At 40.6% G+C, this 15,442-nt stretch overlaps 1 protein-coding gene across 2 annotated transcripts in view; it reads left to right on the forward strand.

Moving 5' to 3' along the window:
- The first annotated feature begins 12,677 nt into the window (after positions 1 to 12,677).
- abcc3 (ATP-binding cassette, sub-family C (CFTR/MRP), member 3) overlaps positions 12,678 to 15,442 on the forward strand; it is a 94,699-nt gene continuing 91,934 nt past the window's right edge. The window contains exon 1 of one of the 2 annotated variants that reach the window (XM_015356119.2): positions 12,678 to 12,872. In XM_015356119.2, coding sequence (XP_015211605.1) covers positions 12,834 to 12,872 — 39 coding nt within the window. In that variant the 5' untranslated portion in view covers positions 12,678 to 12,833. The remainder of the gene's footprint in view (positions 12,873 to 15,442) is intronic. The other variant, XM_015356120.2, reaches the window with a different exon arrangement.

Here is a 15,442-nt window from a genome sequence, read left to right on the forward strand (position 1 = left end):
AAGCTAAAAGCAATGGCTGAACGAAACGAAGTTGTATATGTAGAAAAAGAGAAAGCAAAAGAAGAAATAGAACGCCTTGAGAGAGAATCTGGGAGAAGGGTGGGAATTAGTGTGGAGATTTTTGAAAGAGCATTTCCCACCGAAAACTGATTAGAGAAAAGTAACAGCATGTCAGCAGAAGGAAGTGAGGATGTTTTCAGATTTTACAGAAAGGTTTATAGCTTTATGGATAGTATACTCGGGGTTAGCCGATGAAAAGGAAGTGAATAAAGATACTTCCACAGTAATAAAACAAATTTACTTGAGTGGGTTAAAACCTGATGTTGCCAAGAATGTGCAACTATGCTTTCCTGATATTACAAACAGAGACAGATGTGATTTAATAACTCGCGAAGCATGCATGCAGAAGTGCGAGCGCTGCAAATGGGAGGTAAAAAGACTCCCAAGGAGGAGAAAAGGGAGCCGCCAGTTTGTCGAAATTATTGTGCGACTTTAATGTTATACCGAGATATAAAACCTCAAAGACAAAACTACTAATAAGCTGGTGTGCAGTTACTAAAAAAAATGTGTTTTTTGGAGAAATTGTAAGAAAGAGGCTTGATTTCACAATTAAAGAACTTGTCAGAAGCTGAAACGAGAGCCGTGTGTGAACTAACAGTTTTAATCTAGTAAACCCCTCTGTAGCCTTCCTAAATTTATCTCAGGATTTAAATAAAAGTGAAATAATCTTACAGTGTGCAGTAACTGTGGGGCACAGGAGCACAGCTGTCCTGTTTTTAGACTAAAACAGCATAAAGATATGATATAACGTTTTCTAACGGATAACAGGAGGCTACAGGAGAAGGAGTGCAAGGGTTGTGTTTAAAGCAAATATAAGCTGTCACAGTCTGCTTGGGTAAAGATGTACAGTTTCAACTACTGATGTGGGTGGGGGACACCCCAGACCTATTTTAGGCCCAGACTGCAGCATTTTATAAGGAATTACTGCATGAAATAGGATTTATGTAAACTAACTCAATAGAGTTATGTGATATTGTGATTGTTTTACCTAATGAGGGAATCCATAAGGCCGGGCTACTCCAAGTATTGGATCTTGAGAAGAAAAAAAAGGAGTATAAAACCAACTACATGATAAAGCCAGGGTGAATGCCTTCTCAGAACGAGCTTGTCTAGTGACGTATTGGTTTAAGGGGGGTAGTGCAGTCTAAAGACAAAATTGCCTTGACCCCTGCAGCAGAAACCGTTTTTGATGTTTTGAAACAAGCTTTCTTGCAGGCACTGGCCCTGGACAGGATTCCCTCAGACGGAACATCTGTATGTAATCTGTATGTAAGTGAAAGAAATGGGTTATTATTATTCAGGACCCCTTGATGCGGTGGCCAAGGGGCCGTGTTTATGTGTTGTGCAGGCTACCTGCCTGGCTGTATAAACTGTGAATAATCTGGTGTAGAACTAGCAGACCGAATGAAAAGATTTAATTGAAACTTGTAAATATGCTAAATGGAAAATTGTAGCAATTTATATAGACTGTATATATACATTTGGTGTATGCCACAATTTTGGATGGCAGTGAAGGAATAGGGATTTCCCCAACATGGCAGGGACTCCAGTTAAGAATGCTGGGTTTGTCTCTGAACTGTTAGAAGCTTTGCAGCTGCTGACTGAAGTAGCTGTGGTAAAGTGTAAATCACATAATAAAGAAATGTTTCCAGTAACTCGAGGGAACAACTTTGCAGATGTAGCTGTCAGGTGAGCAGTACTTGTAGAACAGGAGTCTGAGACCCCTGTGAGACCTCTGTTGGTGAAAAGGGGACAGCTACAGGATATTCAGGCTGAGGCCTCTAAAGCAGAGAAAAGGACATGGTTAGAAAAGAGTGTGGTGCTACCAGCACACTGGACGCTCTGCATGCCCTCACAGCCTAATGCCCTTTATAGCTCGACAAATGCACTCTGTCGGACACCTGGGTGGGGACCGTGTTTGAAGCAGTAGCCACTTATGTGGTATCTCAATGTGATGCTTATCAAAGGAACTCAACTACAGTTCAGGTGCAGGTGCTACAGCTCAAAAGGCCTGCTCCTGAGAACCTTTCATGCAGTAGCAAATGTTTACAATTTACATTTGTAAAGGGAAACCTTGGCTCTTATAATCTGTTTTCCCAGTGGGTTGCTGTCACTGCCTCTGTGTCTACCAAACACTTGATGATGGAGATAAGCCCTCGGTGGGCACTGACCTACCGCTTGTATTATGATCAAGGGACAGGCTGTGGCTGGATTATTCGGGGTGAGATGGACTGAGATCACCCTCAGTCTGCTGGAACAGTGGAATGAAGGAACAGAACTCTAAAAGATCAACTAGACATCAGACTGAAGGAACGCCATGGAATGCGGGCTGGATCAAACAGAACTGTGTAATAGAGCCTGTTTGATATCATCACAAGCCAATTAACAAAACTTCCTGGAGGGATGAATTTGGCTAATGGATTGTTGAATTTGCTAATTCTCTATTGTAGTATTGTAGGTTGTTAATTGAAGTGGTGCATGGGGCTGGTGAACAGGTGCTGGACACTTGGAGACCTCCAGTAGAGGGAAGACACGACCTGATACCTGGCGAGTGGGTGTGGTGAGGAAGATATACCCTGCCAGATGTTTCAACCCTGCTGGGAAGGACCATATCAAGTGCAACTGACTATCGACTCTGCCATCTGAGTGACAGGACGAGATCGCTGGATCTACGCATTGCGCCGACACCGAACCACTGCACCAGAGACTGAGTGAACATTAATTATTATATTGTAACTGTTTCTGTGTTTGTTGAGCTTCCTGAGGGGGGGCGACAGTGTACCTGTTAAGTGTAATGAGTTTTACTTTGATAAAATGGGGATATGGAATCAATACTTTATCAGTCAGCCACAAATAATAATCAGAGCTCATGTTGGGATTGTATTGCTATAGAAGATGCTCATGGGAGTAATCCCCTTTGATAGAGGTGATTATTTAATTAATTAATTGCTTACACTTATATAGCGCTTTTCTGGACACTCCACTCAAAGCGCTTTACAGGTAATGGGGACTCCCCTCCACCACCACCAATGTGTAGCATCCACCTGGATGATGCGACGGCAGCCATAGTGCGCCAGAACGCTCACCACACATCAGCTATCAGTGGGGAGGAGAGCAGAGTAATGTAGCCAATTCATAGAGGGGGATTTATTAGGAGGCCATGATTGGTAAGGGCCAATTGGAAATTTGGCCAGGACACCGGGGTTACACCCCTACTCTTTTCGAGAAGCGCCCTGGGATTTTTAATGACCACAGAGAGTCAGGACCTCGGTTTTACGTCTCATCCGAAGGACGGCGCCTGTTTACAGTATAGTGTCCCCATCACTATACCGGGGCATTAGGACCCACACGGACCATTTAGGTTTATTGGCATGGGTAAATAGCCCTGCTTTTAGTCTGAGTGTAACTCAGATATATTAAAATGGAAATAACTGTATGCTCCTCGCTATAATCACAGTTTTAGGCCATTCTCTATTAGGGTGATAGACAGCTGTTTAGGTGAGCAAAGACTAAACAGTACTTGTATTCTAGACAATTATTAGCAAATGAATAACTTAGCAAAGTACATCTATGATGAAGAAAAATATATATCATAATTATAATCCAGATATTTGGGGCATTGGTGCATGGCTACAGTCTGTGCTAGGAACCTGGAGAGGGTCTCTGGTTCAATACATATTTGTGTGTCTGGTATTATTCGTTATGATCATACTGTTAATATCCTGCTTGAAAAACATGTGGACTAAAGCTGCTGCTTCTGTGCTAATTGTACGCCCTGAAGGGATCATGAAGGTAAAAAAAAAATGTAGAGAAAGGTTCTCCTATCTAGTGGCAGAACCTGATGGGTAGAACAATATAGTTTTAAGGGGGGTTACCCTTGGGAGTGATTCCCATAGATGCACATTATTATTATGGTTTGTTTGTTTATAATAAGATGTTTTGCAGGAACGGACCAAAGAGAAATTTTACAACTTCAGCTAGAATTGTTCTGCAAAACGGCACAGCTGAGGCAGTGGAACAATGTGTAGATTTTTCTAAGAGTTATTACCCAGCTGTTGACCAATCTTGTAAAAAAAAAACCCTAAGAAAAATGCTGGGCTCCAGCCCACAGGGATTTACCTGTGCTGTAAGAACTAATGCGTGAATAAGTAGACTGGATTCTGGTGAAAGACAGGAAAAAGAGGTGGTGTTCGCTCAGGTGGAGGGGGCCGTGCCAGGTGCCCTGAATTCATGCTTCCCACTGTAAAAAGGTCACAAACGAACTGAGCAAAGAGCAGGAGTGATGTCTCCACAGGGATAGATGGGGATCACATGCTTGGGACTGATGTGCACAGCCTTTTTCCTTTTTATGTGGAAGCCTGTCACCCAGAAGCCCAGAAAGAGGAAGAATCTAAACGCGAAGCCTCTTTGTATACAAACTGGCTGAATGAAACTGATAATGAGGGGGAATGTTTTTCTTTAAGTTACTAACACCGATTATAGTAGCTGTGATACTTGTATTTCTGTTTTTGTGTTGCTGTACAAAATATATTATTCCAATGCTTTGAAATATGGTAATTAATATGTTTGCGCATCAGTATGTTCTGATAAAAACGGAAGAATCTGAAGTATGGGAGCCTCCTGGGAGTCCATATGAAGAATCTAACTTTTAATCATTTTCAAGAATAAAAAGGAGGGAATTGTAGTGGAAATCTAATGAGTTAATTGATTCTTAAAAATGTAGAGAGCTTTACAAAAAAATATATTGGTGCTTTTAGATAATATTTCAAGGATATAACTGCTATGCTACAGTACGTGCAGAATTTTAGAAAACAGTTCGTCAACAAAGTACACTGTTTAGGTTAGTTTAGAAGACAATGTACCAAAACAATATATGCTGTCTGGGTCATTAGAATTAGCTGAAAGTAACTGATAAACTTTGAATAACAAATCTAGTTTTCTTCTCTCGCTCTATGATGTAATCTGTTTTCTCTTAGAGAAAGGGGAAGTTTTAGAAGGGACCAAGTGCTGAACTTTTTTACAGCGCAACGTCTTATAAAAACCCTGTACTGCTTGTAACAAATTGAGTCTCTGGTTGCACTTGGCGAAGTGGCAGCAGGGCTCCCAATATTGCAATATTGAAATAAAGACCTTACTCAGGTGAGAACTCTCTCTTGTGGCTTCCTTGATAGTTATATTTCCATGACAAGATATAAAGGCTTCGGCTTCGGCTTTAATTACTCTTCATAGAATGACTGGTTTCCAGAATTTTAATGTCTCCTGAAGAGCCCCACCCTGTTGCTATATTGGGTTTCTGGGTGGTGAAGTTGGTCACATATTTTCCATTGTGCAGTAGAATGGTTAGTCCTGCTGGCATTATTGCTGTTGATAAATGTCTTTAAGAATCAGAGGGTATCCAGCGATGCCTAAATCTAATGACAAAATGCAGGATTTTATCATTTAAAGGCTACTAAAATGCAATCTCAACAAAATGGTTAATTGAACGGAATATCGAGAAGAGTTGTCTGTGTTCAGGAATACATGCAGTATGCTGTATACAGTAAGTGAGGCTAGCATGGTGAAAGCAAAGGGCATGAAGTCCAAACCTTATGAAGCACTCAAACAGAAACAAGGGACAGATGCTGGAGAAGACTGCTAGGCCTGGTGCTTCAATAATCCTTAACACTGAGTAGTAGACATGCTGAAATATGCTCCCTCATCAGTCCTGCCTGTTCTGTTCACCTCTCCAGGAGGCTTTGTTTCTTTGTCCCCTGAGGTAGAACCAGCTGCTTGCCAACATCAGGACTCTGGTGACTCAGGAGACCCGTGCCTATCATACTGTCTACTGACTACTTCTGTAGATAAACTACTGTAATAACGAACAGCAGCATTTCTTGGCACTGTGTTATAGATCCATAATCTGTGCTAATCACATTATCTACTGACAGCTGTAGTGCTGCTGTTCCTTGCCACTGTGCTATAGATCAAGAGATCTGTGATTAACTCTTGTATCTGACTATGCAAGAACAATAAAACTACTGCATTTTACTATTGCACTTGCATGTTTTAAATTTGAGAGGTGATACAGTGGTACAGTGGTGCAGTAGATAGTATTGCTCCCTTGTAGCGCTGGGGTCCTGGGGTGCTGTTTGTGTGGAAATTGTATGTTTTCCCTGTGTTGGCATGTGTTTCCTCTGGATGCTCTGGTTTCCTCCCACAGCCCACAAGCATAGTGATAGATTAATGAGCTTCTGGGGAAATTGGCCCTGGTGTGAGTGTGTTTTTCTCTATGTGTTTGCTTTTTGATGAACTGGCGTACTTCCCAGGGAATACCCTGCCTTGCTCCCATTGTTTGCTGGGATAGGCTCTGTCTTCCCCATGACTCGGTATTGGATGAAGCTGTCAGAAAATGAACGGGTGGAAATAAATTTGAATTTACAACATTTTTTTTTTCCATTACAGTCTCCTGAAAAATACTTTTGCAAAGTGATTACAGGATAGAAAGGTTAGGATTCTGGGGGGGTGCATGTTCAAATCCCAGGCAGAGGTGGTAATGCTGTACCCTAAAGCACAGTAATTTACCCAGAATGCTGTCTGAATGTTCACCAAAATGTCTATGGGAAACAAAAAAGACAATTATAGCCCCTTTACTTTGGATAAAAGTCTCAGCTAAACAAATTGATTCATCCTAATAATGACAAAACTTAATTTCCCACATTCCACAAACATCACAGTACAGTATATCACAACAACAGCTCTCTGTACACCCCACAAAGCAAATAATGTAGTAAACTATTAGCACTGGGCAGCAATTTTAATTATTTAAGTGATTTTTCTTTATTTTATTTAATCAGCTCCTTAAACAAGCAGTTTCTCAGGTTCACAGAAATTGAGCCTGTAGTCTGAAGTAATATTAATACATTTCATTCTTAATATTTTATATGATAGTCATAAAATATACAGGAGTTGATCTAGCTCAGTGTGAAAGTACAGTATAGCGATTTTGAACTCCTTTGGTAGAAAAGAAATTTACTACTTCCTGCAGCAGTAGTAAATATATCATATTTCTTATTTGAAGCAAGTCCTTACTTGCATTTAGAATATGTTCCCACTAGAGGGAGTGAGCGATACATTTGTTTTCGTACTGAAGAGCAGTAGATTTACTGAGCAATATACAGTACTTCTATGTAAAGTTTAGGTCCTTACATTTCTCAGAGATGTACAGTACTTTCAGGAATTTGTTGAAACTGGTGTCATCCTTTCTGACTTACTGCAGCTGAACCCTTTCCTTTGTGAAAATGTTAACGTGTTAATGAAAGTTAATGAAAGTTTGTGTATTTTCCATCTTTGTTAGGTAAATATCAAATTTCATTCTCAATCTAAGTGTGAAATTAAATTGTCACATTTGTTTCCCCTATGCCAGGAATGGGCAACTCCAGTCCACAAAGACCATAGGGTCAGAAAACTTTCAGACTTTCAACATTCATTCAGTTTTTGATCTTTATTGCCATTTCATTACTGAACATTTTTCGCATACCTACACTACCTGATTTGGAACAGCTACTGTAGCTGTAGGTTTGTCATGACTCAGCTTGAGTCTATGAACCGGACTGCAGACTGGGGAGGATAAGAATGCAGACAGACTCCTCTGCCCAGTCCACCTTCGAACCACTCCACACTGAACTCATTACAGGCAGCACTGCCCAATCGGAGGAGAGATGTGTCCCTCACCAACAGCTGCACAAGCCTGCAAGTGTCCAGGAGGGGGCCCTGTGTTCCTGAGAGCTGGTAGAGCCCTGGCTGACTAATCCCATGTTGCGCCTGGATGTGACCCAGGCATGAAGCCATAACCATTGAGTTCAACCTGTGCTTAGGTGAGCACCTTCACTGGATAAGCCACACAGAAGACCCCAAATTGTTTTTTAAGACTGGGCTCTCCACAGCTCCTAAGCCCACTCTGGAAAGAATGTGACATTCAGAGAATGAGACACAGGGACATGCTCCTCCAACGCATCCACCTGCTGAGCCATTCACTTTTTGACACTGTGAAGAGGAGGCGCACCAGCTATAGGAAAGGTGCGTCTCTCACCGCCCTATCTGCAATCAGCAGGCACCCAGAAAGTAATTGGAGTCACTGTTTTGCCCAATAGCTGACGGAACTCTGGCAGGCTAGTCAGTCACCTGCGCAAAAACTTTCCAAATACCGGTCACAGTCACTAATGGAAAGACTCAGGTAAGAGCTTATGCCAAATGCACTGGGGTGCAGATCTCTCAACCTGCATGCTGAGCTCTGGTACAGGCGGAGCCATTTCGGCCCTCTGACTGCTTATAAAGCCAAATTGGATACATAAGTCAACGTAAGTGAAAAGTACCTGCACAGGCTGCATTTGTCCCATCTTTGCCTTACAAATTAAGCAGTTATGCACAGAGCTAAGTAGTGGGACAACAGAACATGGCTCCCCACAGTGACGTTTCATGAAATGAATCATTTTTCTAGTGGACGTTTACAGTATTTCAATACCATTAAATTGGGGGGATTACAGCTACTCAAAAATGTTTGGAGTTAACCTGAATTCTGTTCTGTTAAAATGCCACAGTTAAAATGATCAATTAAGACACAAAAATTGTGGTGAGTTTGAGTAATGAAACCCTGCCCTGTATTAAGAATCAATTTTCAACACACAAACAGAAAATAAACTTCTAGGTTCAGAATGCCAAATGGGAGCATTTGAAGTGCCTACAGTATATGGACTCTTAAATTACAACCATTCATCTATTATCGGAAAGCTGCTCATTCCTGGCCGGAGCAGCCTTAAGCCTGTCTCAGAATCACAGTGAGCAAGGCATGACTCTGTTCTGGACAGTGTGCCAGTCCATCACAAGACGCACAAACACACAAGAACACAGGGACAATTCAGAGACTTTAATTACTGCCTTGGAAGATATCTGTCACACTATGCAACTAAAGTTTGTTTATTTGTTTTCTTGTTAGCCAAAAACAAGTTTAAAAGCACAGCTGCTGATGATTAAGGCTATATCCCATAAGACATAAAGCAAGTCTCAACTTTTTATGTCTGCTGATTTGATTTTTGGATGTCTCTTTATCCATTTAGTATGCATTATTAACTTGAAATAAAAATACTATGAAATCTGAGTACACTTTTTTTCCAGACTGGCCTTCAGTTCCTTAAAGAGCAATGGTTGTTCCTGTTTTTTTCCATCCTGTGGCCTAGTAGTATTTTCTTCTTGCTGTTTTTGCTATAGGATTAGCAGTGTTGCTGAACTGGAACCCAGTAGATGAATTTGCATGCAATCACATTTAGAAAAGTTATTGCAAATTGTATCATGTGAGGTGAAGACTTAAGGAATGTGTTTCCTGTTTTAAGTTTCAGTACATTTGGTAATACTAAACATAGCACACCAAAGCGTAACCATCATGCTGTAGTTATATGGAAATGAAAATGCCAAAGTTTAAAAATCCCCTTGCTGTTGTATGTTTTACAACTTAGATTGATTCTGATATTTTAAGACATGGCTACTATGTTACAGTGTAAGTGGAGAGAAGGGAGACATCACAAGCACAAAAGCACAAACTAATCATCTTCAAAAGGTTGATCATTTTAATTCTGATGTCCCTTATTTAGAAAATATTGAAAGATTTTCACAGAAATATCAGTGCTACATTTTGTACCTTTCTATTACAGACATAAATATAACAGAACAACTTTAACAAGACTTTCCCTTTGCAAATAAATTATATTTTGAGGTTTTTTAGTTTATCTCGAAGTATAATTTCCCCAGCTTTACTAGTAACAAGACTAATATTGACTACATTTTTATGGTTTAGTTTTGACCTCTCTTTCTTGGAATTTGTATTACTTGCAACTGCCCCACCTACGAGTACAGCTCCCATTCTAAATGAGAGCAGAAATATGCTAACCAGGCATCTATGGATAAAATCCCTCATTTCCTTAAGTATAAAGGGAAAACAACCATGAGGCTTTGGTGATTTGTTAGTTCTTAGCTGACCTATCCCTGTAGAACCTAAATATCAGTTATACTTAGATTACCCAAAACTGATGGAGCTCCTTCTATAATATAGGGTATGCCATTGATTATGTCTGTACAGTAATTCAACACAATTATCTCACTAAATATTTTACTATTTACAGTAATACTTTTACTGTTGCAGTACTGAAATAATACTTTGCCTTATATTTTGCCACAGTTGTACAATCCTGTCCGTCATCCTCTTGGTGATGTTGGTGGTGGATGGTGAGGGCTCTCCTCCTTTCAGTTTTTTCTTAGTTTCTCAATCAAACCATTTAGGCCGTATTTTCCTTCAACTTTTGTGCTATAAGAATGAATTTGCTTTGAACCTTTACAGTCAGCTTTTCAAAAATTATAATCACTAACTTTAAACTCAGACATTGAAGATTTAAGTGAACTTTGAAAGCTACCATATTATTCTCACCATTTCCAAGTGGTTCTATGAAATCTATACCAGTACTATAATGTCATCTTTGCTACATTTCTTACTAATCTGTTTATACTTTAAACATTGTGCACCAATGTCTGCATTAGGTAGTCTATGGTATAGTATATGCCCTTTGATTAAACACTTTGATTTATTTTCCATTTGAACATAGAAAGATTTTACCTGAACCCTCTTGGTTAACATCTCTAGTTTGTAGTTTTATACTCCCAAACCAACATCCCTTTCATACAGTCTGTCTTCTCAAATTTGTATATTTTAATAATGTAAATTTTAAAATTGTCATCATTTTCTCCTCACCATGTTTCAGTTACTCCTATAATGTTGTAGTTCCCTGGTAATGTTGTGGCCTTGGATTCTGAGTTGTGTCTGGACATTTAATATCATTACATCTTTATAATAACACCTTTAAAATCAATACCCAAAAAAGAGATATGACAAAATAAACAAATTATCAGTCTGCATATGAACACAAAGCAACCACAAAACAAGTTCCCATAATACAAAGCTTCTGTGGGTGAGTCCCTGATTTCTGCTGGGATGGTATTCCAGAGCTCACAATGTCACCCTCAAAGTATAGTCGCAGACTAGAACACTTTGTACACCAGAATCAGCTGAAGGTTGTGTAGAGGGAAGTAAAAAGATAACATATCAGCAAGATACTGGCAAGTTGTACCATTTATATCCTTGAAAGTAAGCAGAAGACATGAATTAGTTAAGCTTCTTCTTAATTCTACCTTGGATTTTCCTGATCCCACCAGCATTGGTCTATTGTGACCTCCCTGTTCCCCCATTTACAAACTCCTCAACGACTCTACACAAATGCTTCCATATCATACCAGTCCGCCTCTAGTTCAAGTGCATCCTGTCCTGTTCAGACAGAACAACCCCCATTAACCATTAATATGTTAAATCTTATATTTCCCCTAGATTCCCTCGACATGCACAAAGCACTGGTAGATTTCTTGAAAAGTCCACTTCTGTAAATCCTGGTTCTAAGCTAAAGAGCTAAATCCTTCAGTTTGTCTTGGAAAGACACTGATTTACCTGCTCCTACTGTGTCATTTGTTCCAGTAAGGAGCAGATGTTCCAGTGCCTGTCTGGTCACTGGGGGAGGTCTGTAACCTGGGCACTAGGGAAACAGCACTAGACACCCTACCACTTGAGCTCCCTGGGGCCCTGTCATCTTCCAGTTTGGGAAGCATTTGAACACAACAGTCTCTTTGAAATACACACACTGCATATTTCAAAGGCAAGGAATCCTGTAGGATTAGGCTACTTTTATTGAATAGAAGCTGCTACAGAATCTGTCTTACAGTTGAGTGCCAAGACTGTCAGTATAGTGACTGCTGAACAGAAGATGTGGAGGTGGACATACAGTAGTATTAATAACTGTTCCACATGCCCAGACAAGATTCACTACAGATCTACCTTCTCTCTACAAATATGTGCTGTAGGAGAGTAAGGAGAAAGCATGAAGAAATCCTAATTCTCTTTTTTTCCTAGAGTGCAGCTTCATGCAAAAAAGCCTGCACTCCAATCACTCCAGCCTTTCGCAGTAGAAATATATTTTGTAATTCCGAATAATTTTAAAACCTAGGAAAATGAAGAATGGTTCATTCAAAAAGGAAAATAATTTACAAACCAATATTCACTCGGGTTCTGTAAAATAAGCCAAAGCTGTGAAAGTACTCGCCTAAAAACCATCAGCAGACTGGCCATTGTCACTAAAATGACATTCAAATAGTGATTTGAAAGCTGTATTATGTCATCTGGATGTTTTTTGAGGTTCAGCGTAAAAAATATTCTCAGATATTCAGAATTCATAAAGAAATTCGGAGAGAGTTTTTTTTTTCCCAATCAAAGGCGGCGTGCGGTCTTAGATTAAGACGAACAGAAAACCATCAAAGTCATAGCACGGAATGCCGAGATAAAATTAACGTTTTGTAGGCTGTGCACCCTTACTGGAGGCGACGTTGGTTCTAGGATTCTTTATCTTGCGACATTCAACTTTTATTGTATTGTCACACACGCAAAACCTCGTCAAGCCACCCGAGAATCTACAGCCAAGTCCAGCTCAGAGGCGGGACAGAGCGCGTCGGGGGCGGGGGCTCCTGCTCACAATAAGGAAAGTAAATTGCAGGGCGCACGTCACTCGGCCAAGGGGAAGAAGCAGAGTAGAACTCTGCTTCTTCTAGAGGAAATTGTCCGAGTGTCTGTGTGTGCGATTTGCAAAAACCAAAGAAAAGGCAGATTTTTACTTGTTCAAAAAGCAGGGACCTGCAAAAAGCGAAGCACCATGAAGCATTTCTGTGGACTGAGGAACTCGTCTTTCTGGGTAAGACGCAATAGCTAACTTGACTGTAACACAAATTACGACGTGAAAGGTTATAATTAAACACTGTACTTCACCACGGGCTTGTGGAATATTGTTTGCTTATCAGCTGCTTCCGTTGCACACAAAACGAAGCAAGCACCCCACGCGCGACCCCTGAAGTCATGCACTGAAGTCAACACGCAGTGCACATGCAGCAGTGCAAGATTTATCATTTTTCTGCGCATCAAAACATCGCCTGGTGTATGTCCACACCTAGGCTATCAGAAAACGCGGATCAAGTCGCGTGGGTGTTAGATGCAATGTTTTAAATGGCTGGGTAACAGTTCTTTATGGCTGGATTTGGGAAAAATGCTTAAGTTGCCGGAACCCAAACTTTGCGAAGAGTGTAGTAAAACTAAAATATCGTCGTTTCGCCTTCATAAGAATTAGCAAGATGCTTGACGTCGCGTACTGCTTTGAGTTTTCCCTGAAAGGTTTGCAAGCTGCAGTGATGTACTTTATCAGTCCCTTCCGCGGTATCTGTGATTTGCTCTGCGTGGGGCATCGCAGCGCTGGAGCGAATGGTGCAATACAGGTGCGCCGAAGTGGGCGCAGGATTGTCTGCAAAACATACTGTACCCCCTTTCGAGCCAAGGTGTGGTACAGGTAGCAGGGACAGCACTGGTGCAGCTTACCAAATTTTACAATAAAGCGCAGTTATTGAAGTCCTGTTGTACAAGCGAGCGACAGAGACTTGGCTAAGTACTGTCCGTGCAAGGCGACCAGCCGCGAGAGTGCTTCACGGTAACACTCGGTGACATTATCTCTACAGATATTTCACCTAACGACAGTGGATTAGTTTTAGTCGTCGGAAAAATAACGCACAGTAAGAAACTTAGTATTTTGTTGAAATTGTTTCACAGGTTATTGACTTTTTGGCCAACACACAGGCAAAGAAAAACTTATAAAGTGATTTAGAAAAGTGAGCTCTGGAAAGGAACAAGTCCAAAAGTAAAAGACAAGACACTGCGCAGAACCTAAGCACGCTATTTTTTCTACTGCTTATGCCGCCGAGGAAGTTTAGAATTGAAGGGGTTATTCTACCCTGCTGATCTCCTCGCTTCCCTCCTGTCAATTGTCTATAATTTAAACCCTTTTAACTCTCATCCACTACAAAGTTATCTAAGGTAAGACACCTGAATTGACATTCAATTCGTCATGGTATGTCTGAGGCCTCACATCATGTGTTCTTTTGTTGCAGAATGAGAGAGAGAGTATAAATCTGAGCAGTTTGCCCATAAAGTTGTTCTTGTGTGTTAGCAGTGTCTCAAAAATGTTACCACAAATCTGGTGAAGCTTGTCTACTGTGATGGAGCTCAAAAGCAGAAAGTAACAATAATTTGTTTATGGAATTTTTTCGGATGAGAGCAAGAGTTTCTATAAGCTTACTTTACTTCTCTTAGAGAGGTACTGACTGGAGATCTAATGTTTAATTTGGACCACCCTGCCATCTTCCTTACAGTGCTGTACACTCGATAGGCTGTGCTCTGTAATCCACTTAGGCATGGACAGGGGTTGGAACCAGTGAGAAGCAGATTAGTCAGAATTGGGGAACTTGGTGTGATGATGAGAACTGAGATCAGAAGGCACTTCTTGACACAAAGGGTTTTGGGAGTGTAGTTGAGGCTGATACCCTTGCTTCTTTCAAGAATCACCTGGGTGAGATTCTTGAAATCAAGAAGTTAATAACTAACAGATGCGCCAGATTTTATAACTATTCTTTTCAGAACATTTTTCAGATGAACAGCCCTGTTGGGACCACATTTCCCAGAAACCTCTGCTGCTTTCAGTCACCTGGCCAGTTGCAGGAAGACACTTGGTCAGATGACTGCTTAAAAAGTAGGAAACAGAGGTTTCTGGTGTTAGTATGTCAGTGTATATCTGCTGTTTGAAGGCCAGACGGTAGAACCCCTCTGTGTGCCTTTCAGAGGAGGAAAAAAAGACTGAAGATGAATGAATTTGTGAGTTTTAGGGAAATAAATTTGTGAGTTTTTGGAACTTTCAAAAGGGTTGTTTGTGAAGACTACAGTACTTATGAGAGTTGTGGAGAGAAACTCAGGTATGAATAATTAGAAATTTTGAGAACAGTCTCAGGGGAAACTGCAAAGTTATTTGTTGAGGCTTGTAAGCTGTTTAGCCACTGTTTGGCTGGGAAATTTAGGGACTTCAAGAAAAAGTAGGAAGGCTTTAATTTTGGTGTTTGGTAGTGATGCATTTTTTATTTTCCCTGCACTGTGGAGCAAAACGTGCATGTTTGGTGTGTCCATGGCTTGGACCCGCCTATTTTAAAAATCCCATTGCTTCAAGCTGTCACAAAAAAAAACTGACGTTTATTAGGTGGCTCAGATCTAATAGTGGCACACCTCGAATGAATGGAACTTCTTTAAAGCTGCTGTATCTCACATTTCTTTTCTGTTTCGAATGAAAGAACAAGTCTTTCTGTTATTATTTGTCGACTTGGCTGACCTCTTTATTCAAAGCAACCTGCATATATACAGTACAGCTGGGTAATGTACTGACACAATCTGAGT

Source organism: Lepisosteus oculatus, chromosome 9 (assembly GCF_040954835.1).
Source record: "Lepisosteus oculatus isolate fLepOcu1 chromosome 9, fLepOcu1.hap2, whole genome shotgun sequence".
Taxonomy (NCBI): domain Eukaryota; kingdom Metazoa; phylum Chordata; class Actinopteri; order Semionotiformes; family Lepisosteidae; genus Lepisosteus; species Lepisosteus oculatus.